Source organism: Polyodon spathula, chromosome 23 (assembly GCF_017654505.1).
Source record: "Polyodon spathula isolate WHYD16114869_AA chromosome 23, ASM1765450v1, whole genome shotgun sequence".
Classification (NCBI taxonomy): domain Eukaryota; kingdom Metazoa; phylum Chordata; class Actinopteri; order Acipenseriformes; family Polyodontidae; genus Polyodon; species Polyodon spathula.
In genome coordinates this window covers 14879859-14899784 of record NC_054556.1, presented here as the reverse complement: position 1 = coordinate 14899784, position 19926 = coordinate 14879859, and the positions used below count along the sequence as shown (strand labels likewise).

The 19926-nt window shown below is 38.5% G+C and overlaps 2 protein-coding genes across 2 annotated transcripts; one reads left to right on the top strand and one right to left on the bottom strand.

The window, feature by feature from the left end:
* Nucleotides 1-3770: 3770 nt before the first annotated feature.
* On the bottom strand, nucleotides 3771-9079 carry setmar (SET domain and mariner transposase fusion gene). The gene is made up of 2 exons (XM_041224201.1): nucleotides 8844-9079; nucleotides 3771-5001 (listed from the first exon to the last, which is right to left on the bottom strand). The coding sequence occupies exons 1-2, from the start codon at nucleotides 8934-8936 to the stop codon at nucleotides 4219-4221; spliced, it is 876 nt and encodes a 291-aa protein (XP_041080135.1). The 5' UTR covers nucleotides 8937-9079; the 3' UTR covers nucleotides 3771-4218.
* A 5347-nt stretch (nucleotides 9080-14426) lies between these two features.
* On the top strand, nucleotides 14427-16480 carry LOC121298420. Its single transcript, XM_041225546.1, has 2 exons — nucleotides 14427-14443; nucleotides 15519-16480. Exons 1-2 carry the CDS (start codon nucleotides 14427-14429, stop codon nucleotides 16009-16011), a joined length of 510 nt encoding a protein of 169 aa, XP_041081480.1. The 3' UTR covers nucleotides 16012-16480.
* The last annotated feature ends 3446 nt before the right edge of the window (nucleotides 16481-19926 follow it).

Genomic DNA, 19926 nt, shown 5'->3' with positions numbered 1-19926 from the left:
AGACCAAAAAGTGAGGTTGAGGAGAGAAGAGCAACCACATAGACTGCATTGAGTGGTAAGGCTTAAATGACGGCTAACCATTATTTTAAAATCATTTCTTTAACTTATAAGTTTTATTAGCATGTGTACTGATCTTAATTGTATTGTCATCAGCTTCTTTTTTTAGTTCTTAACATTTTTTTTTTTTTTTTAAGGTAATTCAAGATATGCACATATTTTAAATACAACTCTCTATTAATGCTCCAGTCTGGCCCCTGGGCTATTGGAACCAGTCTGACTACTGCTTGACCATTAAAATGAACCACAACACAAGAACCAGGAAGCAGCAGAAAGTGTTCATACTGTGTGTGTGTGTGTGTCTATATATATATATATATATATATATATATATATATATATATATATATATATATATATATATATATATAATAATGCTGTCTTTGAAATGTCCGCATATTCCAAACTGAAGTATAACATGCAATCATAGAGCCAACAGATCTTCAAGGAGAGACAATGATAATGGTGCTAGTGCTTAAGGTAAGAAAATTGATGTTTAACCCTTGTTTAGCACTCCCTTAAATATCTGGTCACGTTTATTACTGGCTGAAGTTTGAACTGTATTTGATTGACTATCTGGAATAGCTTTGTGCAGCTGTTTATTGTGTGAGGGGAGGTAATCTGTATGGCTTGGGTGCTTGCTTACAGTATTAGGAGGGTCTGTCTATGGCTTTCTTCAAAAATGTTACTGTATGGCCAATATTGTTCATCAGCAGGCAGCACGTAGGTGACTTAACTGGGTCATGTTAAACGGGGGTCCTTAGGCAAGCATTCAGACTGCAGCAGAGCTTGAGTGTGTAGCAACAATGAATGAACAAGCTGCATAGTGCGCTGGTGTTCTGAGTATATAATTGCATTGTAATAGTGTCAGGGGCCAACTATGGAAACCTGGACCAATGCTTTGCTAACCATTCGTTCTTGAGTTGAATGAACCTGCTTGCTGAGGAAGGGGATACAAGGGTATTTTGCAGCGCGAATGCAGCTTTACTGCAATACCAGGTCATCATTAATGACACAGAAGAGATGGTTACAGCGTAGAATGCTAATTTAAGCTATTAGTGGAAGTACTTTTAGTCAGGATTGCTATTTAAAAACATGATTTTTATTAGAAGACAAAACAGTTCAATTAAAGCATTTTGACGTTAGGCCTCGCCTTTCAAGACACTTGGTTTTGCAGATGAATTGCCATCTCAGCCCCAGTGATAGGCAGGGGGGCACTCTGATTGCCAGCCCAAGCTGGGGAAGAGAAAGTATCTTCAAACACATGGCACAGGCAGCAAAGAGAGGTTCAAATTGTCCAGCTTGACTAGTATTAACAGCTGCCACTGACTGAAGGATGTTGAGAAAGCAGGCGTTAACTCCCTAGTCCAGTCTTTGCTTGACTTTTGGAGGCGGTTGAAATGATTTACCTGCTAATCGCATGGTCATATTTGCCAGCAGGTTTCCTGCCTGAAACTACTTTATCTAAAGCAAGAAAAGATACTTTGCAGTTTCTGACAGGATGGGGTCGTACTGTACTAAAGTTAAGTACCACTGATAAATCAGTTTCATGCTTGCCACTTAAGCAACGTAACTGCAAGGCTTTGATCACTCGAGATTAAAATATACGTGATGGCTTCAGATTTATAAAATGCTTGGAACATGTTATATACAGGGTGTCCCGTAATCAGGCATAGAGTTAATATGGGATGTCTTGCTATTTCTTTCAGGTGTGAAATGTCTTTAAGCAAAGAGTAACGAATACAAATCATTTTGTGTGTTACAGCTAGTCAGCAGGGTGTTGATGTCTGATTGAACAGCGAATATCCTAACTGGCAAAATATATAATTGCCTATAATACCTGACTTATAGGACACCATGTACATAACCAAGCAGACTGCATCAGATCTTAAAACAACTCATAGTTCCCCATTTGGGTTTAAGATGAACTCCCTTTTTTTTTTACTTTTTATTTCTGTTACCAAAGATTTGGTGTAAATGTATTATAAATTATGGAGCTGGAGCACAAAGCAATGTATTTTTTATTTCAAATTAGCTCTACCTTAAATCCAAAGTGAACAGTTTTCTCAAGAACTCTTTCACATGGAATTAAGAGATAACTGCAGGGTGCAACGAACAGAGATAACTAGGGGGTGCATCGAACAAAGAGATAACTAGAGGATGCATCGATCAAAGAGATAACAGGCATCCGATAAAATCTAAGACAAGGCTTTTTTTTTTTTTTTTTTTTTAAAACTAGCAAGGGAGATTTCCAAACATGTATTCTCTAGTTGGAGCTATTCTGTGGCAAGTGCTTTGAGCTTTTTAATAACTGTGAAGGGGAACCTTTGTGACATTTGTTCACTGAAACTGTACCGTGTAGGATAACAAGAGTTGGAATCCCAGTGGATTGCAGAGACTCAGCTTGTGATATAATGGAGGTTAAATAAATACAAAGAAATACAGCATTTGGACAGAGAAAATAATGTGAATTCTTACATCTAACTAGCAAGTTACAAAAGAAAATGTATTTCTTGGCCTTTTTTCCCCCTAAAACCTGAATCTTTTTTTTTTTTTTTTTAAATGCATTTTTTCTAATCAGTAATATAATACTATAGCTTTCACAATCATTTGCATATCCTGTTTGAACACAAAATAGGAAATAATCTTTAACAACTATTTTCAGAATCTAAATAATTGTTACTAGGGACCTTTTGCTTTTTTAAACTGCAACACAAAGAAGCTAGCTAAATCATGACACATTTCTTCTTATGGTATATTACTAGAATCCCTGCAGATTAGTGCAATTAAAAATGAACCTTTGGGTTTTCTTCTAAAGTAACTGTTTTTATTATATTCTCTTATAGTGCTGCCCTACTTCTTAAATTCACCACCCTTCAAGCTCATTTGAAATTGTCCCATTTTTGTCTAGTTCTGGTTTATTTTTTAAGTATTATCTTTGATATGTGGGTTCACTGTCCGTGAGGATTGCTTGCATTAAAATGAGGGCGCATTTGGTGTCACATTGAGTGAGCTCTGTAACTTTTTATTAAAGTATATCAAGGATCAGAATAATATTAGTTTGCTCTCTGCCACACTTTAATGTTAAATGGACCTAATTTGTGGCGCTTATAACTCGTACTGTCACTGTTACCTGTGTTGTGCCCAGTCTTACAATACATCTGAGCACTCATAATGCAGGCCAGTGCCACGCTGTAGCCCAAACCACTGGGTCACAGGTTTCAGTTCCAAAGAGAGAGCGCTCTTCATATGGGCTCCATCACTGACCCATACTAACCCCACTCCAAGGTTACACAGCCCTGTGACACCACTGCCCTATTGAACACACTGATGAGGTTTTAAAATCCATTTCCTATCCTTTATTACTTACCATACCATTTCCGCGCTCCCCTCAAGCCTGCAGCTGAACTTGTCATATCTGATGCATGTCAGTATCTTTACAATGAGAGCTTCACTAAACACCTGCTATGCCTGCCTTTGTGTAACTGTGGAGCAGGTGAATGAGTAACAACAGTATTTCTTCTTTATTCTGTGAATTTACCAGTCACAACTGTACTGACTCAGCAACACATTTTGAGTGTACCGCTAATTATATTTTCCCTGGAATACACTGTAATGTCGCTAGAAATGTATAGATTGTGCTGATTATTAATAATAATAATAATAATATAATAATAATAATAATAATAAACATAACATATCACCTAGCCTGTATTAAATAGGGTTGTTTGCATGTAAATGTACACAAATAACAGAATCTTGTTTATTTTGCACACATAAGCCAGTACTGAGTCATATAACTAGCACCAACAGTGCATTATACAGTATAATGTAGACAGCACATTCTGGGACAATCGTTACAACCATGAGACACTGAGAAAGACTTCCTGTCAAAACGTTTGTCATTGAATGTATTCCATTTCTTTTAGTATTTCTAAATGTAGCGCTATTGAGTGTTTTACAGTTATGATTACATATCTACAGCATCCTCTCGATATAAGATCTACAATTCCTATATCTATCAGTCCATCTATCACTGAATATTCTAGAAGAAAAAGCACCCATTGAGAACAGCAACATCAGTTTTCATTGTCTACTCTGCACTCACATGTTAATTAACACACGTTAGTAAGAAGTTACAACTGAATTTTAAATGGATATTTAACCACTATTCATGACAGAAACGTCAAAAGGCAGGAACCCACAGCAGCTCTCGGCTCCGCAGTAACAGGGTTTGCGTTCCACGAGGTCAATGTCTGTCGTTTCTTGAACTGAGGCTTTTTCAGTCACATTTTTATATCTTCCTGAGTAATCGTACATTAGCTCCTCCCCTGCCAGTATGTCCCGCCCAGCAAACAGCGCCAGTTTGGGCACCACTGAGTTCACACGCACAGGTACCATGAACAAATTGGGCTGGCAGGAGTGGTTGAGGAATCTTCCCACATTTCCAACAAGAGCCGGGTCTACAAAAGTTTCAATCATTTTTCCACCGTCTATGTGCTCCTTCACTGCTATGAGGTAATTCATATCACCAGGCTTCTGGGATTGCAATCTTCTGCGAGCTTCAGCCAAACCAATAACCTCTCCTGCGTACTGGCACACGAAGCGCCCTTTTGGGATGAACTCCAGTGTGTGCAGACCCCATCCTTTGGGCCCACCCTTAAACATCTGAAGCCTGTATCCCAGACCTCTCTGCACAACTCTGTTCTTGCAGGCTTCGCTACATTTACACATGACATTGCACTCAAAAACAGGCCTGGAAAAGTCAGTCTCCTTTCCCTCGCAGTCTCTGAGAGACAGGTTTTCATCATATGACTCGCCGTGGTGTTGAAGACAAGAGCAGGAGTCCGGCCTACAGGAAGTAGACACGCAGTCACATCCTAGATAGGTAATCTCACTGGGATCCTGATCAGCGCCAGGCCCGCTTACATGCTCTGGAGAGTACTGTGAAACAAAGACATTTCCATTAGTGGTTATACTGGTCTGCCACTGTTTTATAGCAAAAAGTGTGGGGGGTACAGTTTGTGGGATTTGCCATCTAAAATTGTGTTTACAGTGGGGATATCAGTCATTTTCCGTACAAAATTATCCTTGGTTTGACTGGCACAGCAAGCGCTTAACAGATGGTTTGGATAACGTGGGTGGTCCTTACAAAGATCTTCCAAACAGCATGCACAGTACTGTAGATGTACATTTTACAGGCCGGAGTCAAAGGTGTTTTATCTCTTTCGTAACAAAGAGCTTTAAATCAGTGTCCTTGTTAACCTGAGCAACATTATCTCAAATAGAACATATTTAACAAAGATTAACCTAGTTTATCACCACTCCACTAGATAATTATTTAATAATCAAAATAAAATAGACATTTCATTCACTACAATTCATATATTATTTGTTTTTAATACAATACTGCTGCTTCCTGGTACCTTGTCACTGCAATTAGAACACATACAAATGACTACGCTGAACAGGCACAATTGGCTGTTTAAAAGGTTAGGCAGAGCAGCAACCTACAGACATGTTTATAATGGATTCTCTCTTTGAAGTTCTAGATTTGTAATGAACACTTCAAGCAATTACAAAATGGAGCCTGGTAATACATTCCATAGTTTCGAGTAACTCTACCAATACCATTCAAAAACCTTTAATACATAGCCTCCATCTGACAGCTGTACTATAATAATTAGTGAGGTACAAAGGACAGTGACACAAAGCAGCATAAATGTATCTGACAGACCTCTAAAAGTTCATAATCATTTGAAAACCTTGACCATGATAATCCTTGGCATATTTTTAAAGAGGAGACAGCAATCTATTCAATATATTTAGTGAGAATGTAGTCTGAGTGATGTTATCTGGCAACGCCCCATCCTCAGTTATACCTCTTTGCTAGAAAAAGGACAACATTTTAGGGGACCATTCTACTTGTGATAGGTCTTACTTATTAACATATTCAGCATATTTTTAAAGAGTAAGTAGGAGTCTGAGTGAGGTGACATGGGCAATACAATCCCCACCCCTAGTCTTGCTGTAAACTGTATGTCACCATTTTAAATGAGTTTCAATTCTAAAGTCCCATTAGATTTGAGAGGGCCTCTACCCGTGGGATAATGACCGCTCTACTTGGATTCTGATTGGCCGAGACGATCCGTGAGGTTTATAATGGAGCACAGAAGTAGGAACTTTGAATGGCAATTAAACAATATTCAATGTCCTAAAAAAAACTGAACTGTAGCCATAGTAAGCTGTAGTTTTCTGATCCTCGAACAACTTAATACATAGTTTCCCTAAATACAGTCTGGAAACTAATCTTATACGCTGTTCAATTAACAGATGTGCAGAAATGACAACCCTTATCAGTTAGGAAGCGTCTCATTTCCATTCCTGGCAATGCAATTTAAACAGAAGGGACTGGCATCTTTCCCCATGGGTCTAGCAGTCTGACATCAGATTAGGTTAATCAGGAATCTATTAAAAGATAACAATCGACAGGGTAAATTAGAAAGGCTTAAAAAGGAAACTTGCGCTGCTTATTAGCTCTACTAAGGTCATATGCAGTACTTTTAGGAAAGACACTGATCTGAACAGCTCTAAAAAAAAAAAAAGCTGTAAAAACTATGTCTATGTATACCACAAATGGCCATTTGGAATGAGGAATGCTCAGTGGAGAGGGACCACCTTGGTGATGGTACTGTACTCTTATGCTGTTACATGTGTGTATCATTACACTCCTAATGTTACCGTTGTGATTTTGTGAAATGTGCTCTTCTTTGCACTGGTATGGCCATGAATGTTGCACTTGTTATCTCTCCTGAGATGCAATGAACCCCTCATTCTAATTTCTCATGAGATACTGTGATACACACGCAGAGAACATTAACACAGCTCTATTCAAAAGTTATTTTCCTTTTTCTTGAAAAGCGCGTTACTAAACTAAATGAACAGGTTTCCATACGGTACCATACGGTATGTGAAATTGTTAACCAGTGTGGTCCTGTGTCTGCCGGAGATGCAAAAAAACATTGTGTGTCTTGCATTTTTGTGGTTAAAATCTAAATGACCACATCACTCTAATACAGTACCTGCTTAGTCAGATATATGACAAGCATGCCTGTGCGATTTTAACAGGGCCGAGGATGAGTCCAAACCAGCGACCCCGCACACTGCAAGCAAGCATCTTAACCATTATGTAAAACAGCTAGTCTGCATTAACGTTACAGAGCTTTTAACCTCTAATCATCTCATCTCATCTCATCTCAACGACAGGGGACATAATCCATAATGACAGTGCATCACACAGCACGGACCATTACACTACAATGGAAATCATTTCTGCTCAGTCAAAAAAATATCTATATATTTGCAGGCATTTAAAGTTATTTAAGAAGCATTTGATTACATGTATTTTCCACTGGTATCTGAGTAATCCTTATCGACGCAGATTTAGTGTATTATTTCTTATTCTATGAAGCAGCATTGGCCACTGAAATGAATAGGACAATAATAGCAAGTAATAACATGGGTCAATAGGTAAAGGTTTAAAAAATACTGCAATTTAAACTTTAACTAAACATTCTGATTAAATGTATCCCTTGTCAGTGCAACCTAGTCCAAATGGCTCAGATATCTATCAATACCTCTGGTTTATGCTGAAGCTGAAAAAACATCATAGTACTGTTTTTCAGCCAGGTGGAAAACCTACTATAGTCACATTATTACAGTCAAGGGCAGGTTTCCTAGTGGGTGCAGAGCCAATCTGCACACAGAAGTAAAGAAGAGTTTATGAAATCGTACTTAATAGTAACAAGTGCAAATCTTCTGTTGAGATTAGTTTTGAATCCAAAGCCTATAAAACACAGGCTCGCTCATGCCATCCACTGGTTAATGTTATTATTGCACGGAATGGGGAATTACTTTGTCTTAGTCAGAACTAATTACAGTGATCAGTTTCTCGCATGAACTTCATCAATGCATTCCATACTAATATCCCAGTTAAATCCTCATCCACTCGTTTCCTTCGTGTATCAAATAGTTATTGTGTCTTCTTGCTCTTTTCTGTTCGCTACTACAAATATTCTGCAATTGCATTTTCTTCTAAAGTAATATTCAGGGTTAATTTTGAAACAGAAATTAAGTTTCTTGATTAGAAGCCTAGTTTTTTTTTTTTTTTTTAAATGATGTATATGTTTAATATTTAAACTAATGTTATTTATGTGTTATATTTATCGGTATTACTTTGAATATGTAATGTGTGTGTGCGCGCGCGCTCTCTAGGCAGCAAGGTGTTTGCAGTGCTGTTAATTAATAATATAATGTTTTATATGTTTTTAATATTATGTTTTCCTTTATGAAAAATAAATAAAAACCATTATACACGAAGACATAAAAATAAATAAAAATACAAATGCTGTAATATCTCCTCTTCCAAACATGTTCCACATAATAATAATAATAATAATAAATAATAATATAATAATAATAATAATAATAATAATCCATCTGTACGTCTCTCCACTCTGAACAGGCAGAGAGATTCAGGCCACAATATTATTCTGATTCTTGTGATTGAATGTTTCCTCCTGCTGTGCGTATTGACTCTGACATTATTATTTACAACTGCTTGTTTGTATTATATTGAGATGTGTTCCTTTGCTTTCATTTCTACCACACCATTTGCCATTTCCTCCACGATTATTATTACAGGTTCCGATTTCCCCAGTAAGATTCCAGTCTACGTCCTCATTGTTTAGCTCTTGTGCAAATCGACAACAACCGGTATAGAGTACCTGAAATTGTGGCAAAGACTCTTCATCTCGTTCAACAGAAACGGGAAGGTTCTCAAGACCGCGGCACACATCGTATTCTCCCATCAAATTCATTTTTACATGCCCGATATTTGCAGTTTACTGTTATTGCTTACTGTATTACATATTCAACTACTGCTTTTAAATGCAAAACGTCACTTTTCAGTTATACTTCCTGTTATCCTCCGTTCAGTGATTGACGCAGCATGCTCCCAGTTGCCAAAAACATACCACTGGTTGGCTACTTTAAAAGTCAATCACTGCGAGATGGTTCCCGCCTCCTCTCTTTTGTTTTATTTAAAGGAACCGTGCTATTTTCTACGGTTGCAAATACACCACATGGCACTAAAAACATGGATCCAATCATATCAAAATAAATTGCAGTAGCTGATAAATAATGTAGTATTTTGGACCCAATGCGCCAGAACCGTTAGAGTGTTATAAAGTGGTACATTATACGTTAATACATTGTACACAATATGCTACACGTACAAAAACTTGACCTGGGTAATGTTAGAAAGTGTGAGCTTTTGGTACATGTGCAATCAATTGCGATCTGACGTGTTTTCCTATTGTCAAACCTATTGTCTTACCATTAAATTAAATTATACTTTTTTTTTGCAAACTTAAACTGGAAATAGACAATTAATTTCTCTAAAAAGAATAAAACAATTCACCACGAACAAGACAAAATGACAAGTCCACCGCAAAGTTGCAGAAGTAAAAAAATGTACAAAACCCAATGTATTGCATATGATAAATATTTGCATACTACTTTCTTAATAGTGGAAAAATATGATAAAATGTAATTTAAAAGGATGAAAGCAACCGAAAACCGCGTACCTGAAAATAACATTACACCATAAGCAAAAAACTATAGACATATATAGAACTAGACCCGCTAACAGCTGACTTTTCAGTCCAGTCAAATGTTATTTCGGTCCGCCATCTTGGATGCTTATAGGTCTGCCGCTGAGAGCGCTGTAACCAATGCAAACAGGCAGATACGCATAGCGTTTTTCGGCGTTTAATTTGTTTACCTTCAATAAAATTGTATTTTTAAATTTGGATATTAAATTATTCTCCAACTTTCGCAATGTCTAGTTAATTTATCTATTTAGTCGCAAAAGCAAAAATTAAGATATACAGATATACAAGACCCCCTATAAGTATTAAAAATATGTTATTAATTGCCCCAGTTATTATGGTAATTTATTATGTACTATTAACATTGTAATGTATAGGCTATAAATGAATACTGGAAAGCATTCTTAATAAAAGTTTCAATCCGTGATTTCATGTAGAAACTGATACGGATTAACAATGTTTATTATGCTTCCAAGCCTTTTTTCCCCTTAAAACTTTAAACTGCTCCTGTTGACACGCGGTGTAACCAAGCAACATGAAACTTGGCAAAAACATTTTTTTTTTTTTTAATATAAACAAAAGGAGATTTATTACAGCATTGAAGGATACTCCGTAGATAGAAACAGTAAGACGTCGAAGAGTAAGTTAACAGCCTTAGCCACATAGCCTAGGGGAGCTATTGTAGGCTATGTGTATATCCTGAGATTTCCTTTTGCAACTACATAGACACATTAACTAGAAAGTCCTCACTGTAAGTCAGCCGTAGGCGGGTCTAGAAACATGGTACAATAACATACATGCAGAGCTGTAACTAGGCATTTTAGTGCCCGGGCAAGCAATCACATGCTCAGAATCATTTTAACATGTTTGAAGGGAACAAGCTATTACTTAAAACAGAAAGGAACTTGTTAAAACTTTAACTGCAAGGTTAGATTTCCTGCCTTGTATTCATTCCTCGCATTTTCTGCACCAATTACAGTGTGACTGGGAACTCGGAAATCCCCACAGAGCGCTATATCAGCTATTCATTTAACTAGGCGCACACACACACACACACACACACACACACACACACACACACACACACACACACACAAAAGTAATTTCAGAAATAATAAAAGTAACAAACGTTTCAAGTTTCATCTTTGTTACTTTGATAGTATCTGTTGGTTCAGTAGTTTTACAAAGGTTACGTTTAACTGTTCAAAATTATGGATAAAGTAATACTACTACTAATAGTAATAAATAATAATAATAATAATAATAATAATAATAATAATAATAATAATAATAATAATGTACTTTCACAGGTGGACAAATGAAGCTTTCAGGCATGATTTCTCAAGTTTTGAGAAATGCAACCATAAAGATTGAAATCTGAAGCAAAGAACAGCAGAAAGCCTGTTGAAAATAGCAGAATTTGACTTAGACCTATTTTATTTGACGTTTAATACAACTTGGCAAATGTGGCTTTATTTGTTTAATACTTAAGGTACTATTTTTGCTGTTTAGGTCAGGTAATGAAACGTTGTATCTTTTCTGCAATGAAAAGAAAATATATTACTAATATAAAGTATTGTTCTTTTTTATGCACATAAGTTGGTCTGCGCCTTTTTATCAATTTGCTTCAGAAGCTTATTGTTTAAAAACTAAATATAGCTGTGCCTAAAAGCAAAAAAGATCAGTCTTTTGTTTAATATTACACGTACACAATCGTTTTAGGCAAATGTGCACTGGAGAATACAATTAATAACTTTTGCAAAAATGAACATTTGTTCAAATAAAAGCTGTGAAATATGTTAATTTGTGATCTATGTGTACAATACATATTTGTCCATACTGACTAAGTGACCTTTTAATGGTTAATGGTCACATTAAGTAAGGGGGTGTGTGCAAATTATAAACCAATGGGACATTAGGCTTGCAGAGGTGTGAGTGGCTAGTTATATTGAGCTTTACTGGTAAGATGTAACCTCATTGGAGTTGTTGCAGGAAAATCCATGGAGACTATTTGTGTAAACCAATCCCTTTAGTGGGTAATTGGAATTGTTCCAGGAAATAACTGTGTAAGAATGTAGATACTGTCCTGTCAAATAATGTAAAGCCTGTTACCAGCTGTCTATCCTGATCTTATACAATAAGAAGTCTACTAATATTGTCTAATAAAGTCTACTATATAAACTGCAGCTTAAATATTTATATATATATATATATATATATATATATATATATATATATATATATATATATATATATATATATATATATATATATATATATATATTTTTAAAGAATGTTATCACATAATGATATGTGTTGATTCAGTTCAACATTTCTAAAATAATATTACATGTACACAATCGTTTTAGGCAAATGTGCCCTGGAGAATACAATTAATAACTTTTGCAAAAATGACCAGAGCTCTAGGCAAGCATACACTTGCAAGCTCCCTACTCCTGAACAAACAGCCACACACACACACACACACACCACACACACACACACACACACACACACACACACACACACACACCTCTATATACATTATATCCTTTATAACTAGCGCTCCACCCTTTCACAACAGTTAGAATTCTCAGTTTGAAGTCACGTCTTAAAATGAGATCTTTTAGTCATTCAATTTGAATAACACTGGCTTAAAACGCAAAATGAGCAAAATGTGTACGACAGCTAAAAACAAACAAAATCACCCATCTCGACAGCACTCATTACAATACCTAATACCTTTCTAAACAGAATAAAAGACCACATATTAAATTAATCCACATCACAAATGTTGGGGTGACATGAAGGGCAGTCAGCTTTCTCATATCTTGCTTCTCGACAGCGAGATTCAACAATGATTCAACATAAGCCCGATATACGCTCCTTGCAACTGAGCGGGCTCTTTTGTACAGCGGTATCGGCGCTATGCTGTAGTGCAGGAGATCCTGGGTTCGCTTTCTGGAAATCACGTGATTTCACAAATAGGAATTGGGTTTCTTCTGAAAGTGAAACCAGTTCACATTTCTCGGAAACCACTGTCTCTCAAGCTATATAAACACAGTGTCAGATAAACCGCTAGCAGTAATATTAGGGGGCAGATCATTTTCAAGGTTTCCATTTGTCTTGATATTGTTTAATATTTTTAATTTATACGAACTTAAAGGACATGTCTGCTCAACCAATAACAGACGGTAAGAATTTAAGTAAAGCATTTTATTTTTTTTTATTGCATTACTATTGCTAGTGGTAGTGGTAGTATACAGTTAAAAAAAATTGAAAGATAACGTTTGTGTATTTTACTTTCCATGTTCAGTGTCTGGAATGAGACTCTGCTCAACCGGGAGCGAAAGACATGGGTGTCAAACTCGCTACTTAGAATTTATGAGCACACTATAAATTCCACAGGAGTTCAGAGAAGGAATCCACTTCACAGATTGCATTTTAACTCCCAAAGGAGGCTGTGTTGCAGTAAACAAAATCCAGGGAAAATATTGCACTCAGCATATGGCTTTGGGCTATATAACACTATGTAACACAATTTTAGATTTACGATTATACTGTATTTACAGTATAATTGTAAATCTCGAAAAGCTACTCACTTCTAAATCTTTTGTAGTCATTTTTGTATTACTTTAGTATAAATACATGTTAATTTGGATGAATATGTTGTCTTTTTCTGACTTTATCTGAACGAAAAGACCGTTTTCTCATTGGAAATAGGTAAATTTCAAAATATCACTGTCATGGTCACAAAAGCAAAGTTTGTGGGGAATAATAGCCATTTTCTATACTTTTGAGGCATAAACAGTTAGGAAATAACACTTACTACCCAGGAACAAAAAAATAAAATAAAATTGTTAGACGGCGTAATCCCTGTCAGTCAGCATTACCTTCCCCCGGGGTCAATTATTTTCTGATATATGACTCAAACTGTAGTCCATATGTGCCATATGTTTTGGTATGCTGAACATATTTCTCTTTAAATCCAATGTCTTTGTGATGTCATTTACTATATAGTTAATGATGTAACGATCTACTGTTCCTTTCTATTTAAACCTTCAGCCATCATCTATTTATTTTCTTTTATTCTTCTATACTCTACGTTATCTAATTTTTTTTTTCTAAAATCACAAACTTGAAATCACATCCATGGTGTGTCCAATGCTGAGCTATGGGTTCATTTACTTTTTTTGTCTTATATTTCATAGGTGGTTCTGTATTCTTTTAAATAATTATGTACCTGTCTCTCCTAAATATTTTATTTTATTATATTTTATGCAAAATATACCATATACAAGGTTGCTATCCTTGCATGATGGATTTTTTTTTAAAAGAATAAATGAATATTTATTTTTGTTATTTGCAATTTCACTTTTATCTTTACCAATATGTTTGCACACTTTACATGTGCAGGTTTCAATGTCCCTTCATTTATCTAGGTTCACTGTGGACTAAAATGTCAGCCAAAATTGCATCCCTTCTAAAAGCTACGATCAGTGCTTTTGGGGAAAAAAAAATAATTCTGAATTATGAAGTATACATAAATGCTTCCAAGCAATTTTTGAAATGTTGGGTAATAATATGTAATTATTAATGGCACTCTCTTAACCCTCTCTTCCCTTTTCTTATAATCAAGTAGTTCATGCCTATTGAGTTTGTCAGCTTTTCATTTGGTAGCTGAAACAACTATGGGTAATGTCATTTGAGAAGAAGTGAGAAAATATTTTCATATGTTCTTTGTTTAATTTATGTTATCATTCATTACTGTACACTCAACCCAATTGAGAACAGATATTTTTATATATAGATTGCTGATTTCCTGTAAAACTAATCGGATTAAATCAAGCTGTATTGAACTGTTAGAACTATTGACTCGAGCCAGATAGATGACCCAACTCGACTCAACAAATTCAGTGACTCAAATCGAATCGACTCGGCAAATTCAGTGATTCGACTTGACTGGAGCTTGGCATGTCACTGACTTGACTTGAGTCCCAATTTTAGTGACTTGGTTACAACTCTTCTCCCTGGGTTTTCTTACTTTATGTATCTTGGGCTCAGCTCAGCCCTTCGTGCCTATGGGGTTCCATGCCTATTCACCCTGTTGCTCAATTGTTTAGTTTGTCACCCACCACAAGATGCCTCGTATCCTCCCTTTAGAATCATTTTGTATCCCATAAAATTAACTCCCTCCCAGTGTCCAAATGAATTGATGTTGAGGTGCCACTGTGTCCTGGATTGCTCCTCCTTGCAGATGATTCCCAAATTGTCCTTCAGTTGCAGACAAGGTGAATTTTGCTTGTGGCTGTGTGGAGTCCGGAATACCCTATAATTGCTTAGGGCTACACAACTTCTCAGATTATACTTTTGGAGAGGCCCACAGGAAGGTTGCACCAGGACAGTGAGACCACAATGACAACGTGGTCATCTGCGGTGCACACAGTTCATGTTTATTTTAAGTGTGGGAGCCTCCACTCCCTAAGTTTTAATTAATTAATTTATGTATGTATGTATTTATTTTATCTTATTTTTGATCCCCCTATATACTGTACCATATTTTGAATACTTTATTGTGTTTGTATTTTGTTTGTTGTTATCATTAAAACCTAATAACAATTTGTTACAAAAATAAATAAATAAATAACTGTATCTCTTTTTTACAGATGAAGAAGGCGATGTGATCTGCAGAAATAAAGTTTCAATCAGAGGTGTTAAAGTCCAACATAAAATCTTCAGTGACCTAAAAAACAGAAACCTGAAAAGGGAATTCACCAAAATCCATTGAAGTACATCGAGAAGGCCCACAGCTACTATCGGTTCATGTGGTGTAGATGGTATTTCAGTCGTGAGAGTTATTGACACATTCGACAGAGAGGGAGATGCCTTTTCAGATTCTACATATGCTGGAGCTGGGACTTACGCATGTGCATTTGAAGATAAACCTGGCAAGAGGATTCCTAAAGCTGGAGTTTTTGCAGAAGCTGGAGTTGGACGTGCCAGGGCAGAATTCAGTGTGTTCGAAGCAGAAGCCAAGGGCCCCAATGCAGCAGCAGGTGCTGAAATCAGTGTTGTGGGAGCTTCCGCAATGGCCAGAGCGGAGGTGGCAAGTGCCTCTGCATCAGCAGGTCCTTTAGGTGTGAAGGTTGGGCTGGCAGTTGACACAGGGGCTTCTGTAGGAGTGGATGGAATTGAGGCAAAGTTCTTGGGAACCGGGTTCTCGGTTGGTCCAAAAACGAGTGTAAGTGTGATTGGAAGTGAAGTGTCTTGTTCAGTCATGTAACTAGTAGAAAAGCACACTCATTTTGATAATTAATCTTTAGACATGTGTCCTCCTTGCACTGACAGGGATTAGTCAGTGTGTAATTGACTGTTGCCGGAATGTTGTTATTAGTTTAGTTATCTACAAGCTTTTGTTTGTTGTTTCTCAATATTTCTATATGGGCATTAGTGTTGGAGTAAAACATTAACAATGGCAGTGCTGAATGAATAAGTATAATATACACTATATAGAGTAGTTAAATACTTTCAAATGTTTCAAATATTCTACTATTAACACTGATACCATTTATTCTGAGCTTTCTGAGTTTCTATAGTGTAGCACTTTTTTTCTATATCATAATAAACTGTATTAGAAGACTTGGTGAATAAAGTGCAGCTTCACCTGACAAGGACATAAAAAAAGTTAACTAGCACATTAAAAAATATAAATGAACAATAATAATAATATAAAACAGTGACAATTAAAATCCCTGAAAAAACTAAATAACTAAAGCATTTAAGATTTAAAATAATGGTGAAGAAAATTACAAATGTAATCAAAAATATCCTTTTTGTCCTCGGCACTGAGGTGAAGAGTACCTGGTCTGAAGAACCTTGCAACGGCTTGCTTGTTCCTCAGAAACAATTTGTAGCCCACAGGAGTAATTAAAGGGTTAAACATGGGGTAATTGAACCAGGACCTGTGACTCTGAAGGTCATAAAGGAGGACAGCATATTTCCAATTAACTGAGCACTCTCCTAGCCCCATTCATTTGACAATCAAAAGATAAATCTGAGGCCCAGGTCAGCTCCCCAAACTCTTGAGACCAGAAACTCTGTGTTATTGCAGTAATGATAGCCCTGTTTGTAAATGTAGCTATCTTCAAGGCCAGAGAAGAGCAGTTCTTTGTTTCAAGAGTCTAGTTAGTCAGTCAGAGAAAAAGGGAGCTCACCACCTTTAACCAACAGCTCGAAACAACATCCAGCAAAACACCCAATAACTAGTAAAGCTGAAGAGATCCCTCAGCGATTGGATTATTATTGAAGAAAAAGGAACATTTATAAATACATTGAAGGACTGGGTTATCTGACCAGGAAATGGATAACTCTACAGCAATTGACTGGGTTGGCCCACCGGAAAGATCCATTCTACGACAAGAATCTAGACATGCGAACAAAGTTTGAGCAAAGGAACACACCCTCACTCTGCTGTTGCATCAACTCCACAAAAGAAATGGAGTATTCCCAGTTCAACTATAGAATAGAAAAGTACAGAAATTATATCTGGGAAACATTATAAATGTCTCTTTGCAGTAAAGTTGGTATTTGTATAGTGTAAGAGGGGTGAGGAAGCAGGTTGGTGTTTGTGGGTTTTTGTATTTGTGAATCCAGTGTAGGCATTGCCCAGCCTGAAAACCTTAATTTTGCAAGTTTTGTTTTTATATTGCTTTATTTGTGTTTAAATCCCTTTATTTTGCCCTTGTGCATGTTTATTTTGTGTTTATTTATAATAAAATAGTTATTTTTTTGAACTGCAGTCTGTCTCTGGGCCTCTATACACTCACCAGCCTGCCACATTTGGTGTCAGAAGTGGGATAGCGCCACCTAGAGGCTCTTAGCAGTATTTTTTTTTTATTTTTTTTTGAATTTTTTTTTTTTTTTTTTTTTTTTTGAAAAAAAAAAATGGGAAAGATGAGCAGACAGCGGCAAAGGCAGGACAAGCAGCAGCTGAAGAAATGTAAGCTGCTGCAGCCACCACTGGAGGACCCGGCCAGCCTCTTCCCTTGGTGTTCCTGGTGCGGGAAGGAGGACCATCGTTGGCGGTCCTGCCCAGATGTGCCACCGGCAAACTGGTGTGGCCGGTGTGAGGAGGATGGCCACAACTGGGCAGGATGCCCCTACAACCAGGCCCAGGAAGAGGTGCAGTATTCACCCCGGGCATCAGGGGCCACCCTACTACCTCCAGCACCACCACCTTCACCACCGTCCCAGGAGATCTGGGACTGGTTGATGCACCCTGAGGCAGACCTCGTCCACGATCTCCCCATAGTTATCAACACGCTGTGGCGTCGAGATGGGGAGAGGTGGGAACAGTGGGAGGAACAACACCACCCAGCGTCCTTCCCAGAGGTTGCCCTCATGGTGGTTAATTACCTGGCGGTAGACATGGGAGATGCCCCGGTCACTCCAATAAAGAGGGGTGAGCCACCTTCCCGAGAGCCAGAGAGGGGTGAGCCGCCTTCCCGAGAGCCAGAGAGGGGTGAGGAGCTGCCGTCGCTCCCAGAGCCAGAGAGGGGTGAGGAGCTGCCGTCGCTCCCAGAGCCAGAGAGGGGTGAGGAGCTGCCGTCGCTCCCAGAGCCAGAGAGGGAGGAGGAGCTGCCGTTGCTCCCAGAGCCAGAGAGGGAGGTGGAGCTGCCTCCGCTCCCAGAGCCAGAGAGGGAGGAGGAGCTGCCGCCATTCCCCGAGCCAGAGAGGGAGGAGCCGCCGCTCCCCGAGCCAGAGAGGGAGGAGCCGCCACTCCCCGAGCCAGAGAGGGAGGAGCCGCTGCTCCCAGAGCCAGAGAGGGAGGAGCCACCGCTCTCAGAGCCCGGAGGGGAGGAGCTATGGCCCAAGGATGCCTGCTTTGCACCGCCCAAGGATGCCTGCTTTGCAACGCCCAGGGATGCTATGCCCGCTCCGCTCAGAGATGACACATTTGGATCGCCTGGGGTTGCCTGCTACTTCGCATCGCCTGGGGTTGCCTGCTGCTCCGCATTGCTTGGGACAGCTGGTGTTTCCTTTTTATTTTCTAGGGTTGCCGTGGGAGTTCCACTAGAGGGAGCCAGGCTGCCGTCGCCGCCTCCGCCACTAGAGGGAGTTGGGCCGCCGTCGCCGCCTCCGCCACCAGAGAGAGCCGGGCCGCCGTCGCCGTACTACCTTGGAGATCCGGGGCCCCCTCAACCAAAGAAGGCTTGGGAGCTCCGACATCAACCCCGCCCACCACCACCCACCATAACAGCCCACCCAAGGGACATAACTGGACTCTTGGGGGGAGGGGGGGGGAAGGGGGGAGTTGGCCGATTGCGGACGGTGTACGTTGTACATGGGGGGAGGCGTGTGGCAGAGCAAAGCTCTGCCCTTTTTAAATTGGCAGGGATGGGGTTAATTTCCACTACCTGCCTGGGTTTATTATGTTCAGGTGGCTGGGGTTGATTAAGTTAATTAATGATCAATCAGCGCCCAGCCACATGAAATAAAAGGAGGCCTCTGCTTCTCATTTGGAAAGAGGGAGCTGAGGAAGCAGGTTGGTGTTTGTGGGTTTTTGTATTTGTGAATCCAGTGAAGGCATTGCCCAGCCTGGAAACTTTAATTTTGCAAGTTTTGTTTTTATGTTGCTTTATTTGTGTTTAAATCCCTTTATTTTGCCCTTGTGCACGTTTATTTTGTGTTTATTTATAATAAAATAGTTATTTTTTTGAACTGCAGTCTGTCTCTGGGCCTCTATACACTCATCAGCCTGCCACACTGAGATAAACCATTACAAACATTTATTAATTCATTATCTTTAATTGGGTATTCAAACACCAATTCTGCCTACAAAGGGATTGCTTCTGAGGAACAGCACATTCTCCATTTCAAGATGATTTCCATTACATGAGAGTAGATGTTAACTTCATGCTGATTTGAACTCGTCTCTTGCCAAGATAAACACCAACTAAGACGTAGTTTTACAGTAAACTAATGTGATCCATCTGCATCTCTATCCATTTGCGTTGCTTTCCATCTGATGATGTAGATAGCCTTCTGTCTGGTGTTGATTGCTGAAGTGTAATGCTGGCTCCAGGGATCAGCTTATTTTGCCTCCCCAGCGCATCAGCGCACACAACGGCTGCGATGCTGGCTCCGGGGATCAACCCAGTGCATGACAACCGCCTGGATTAAGCTAAGTAGGGTACAT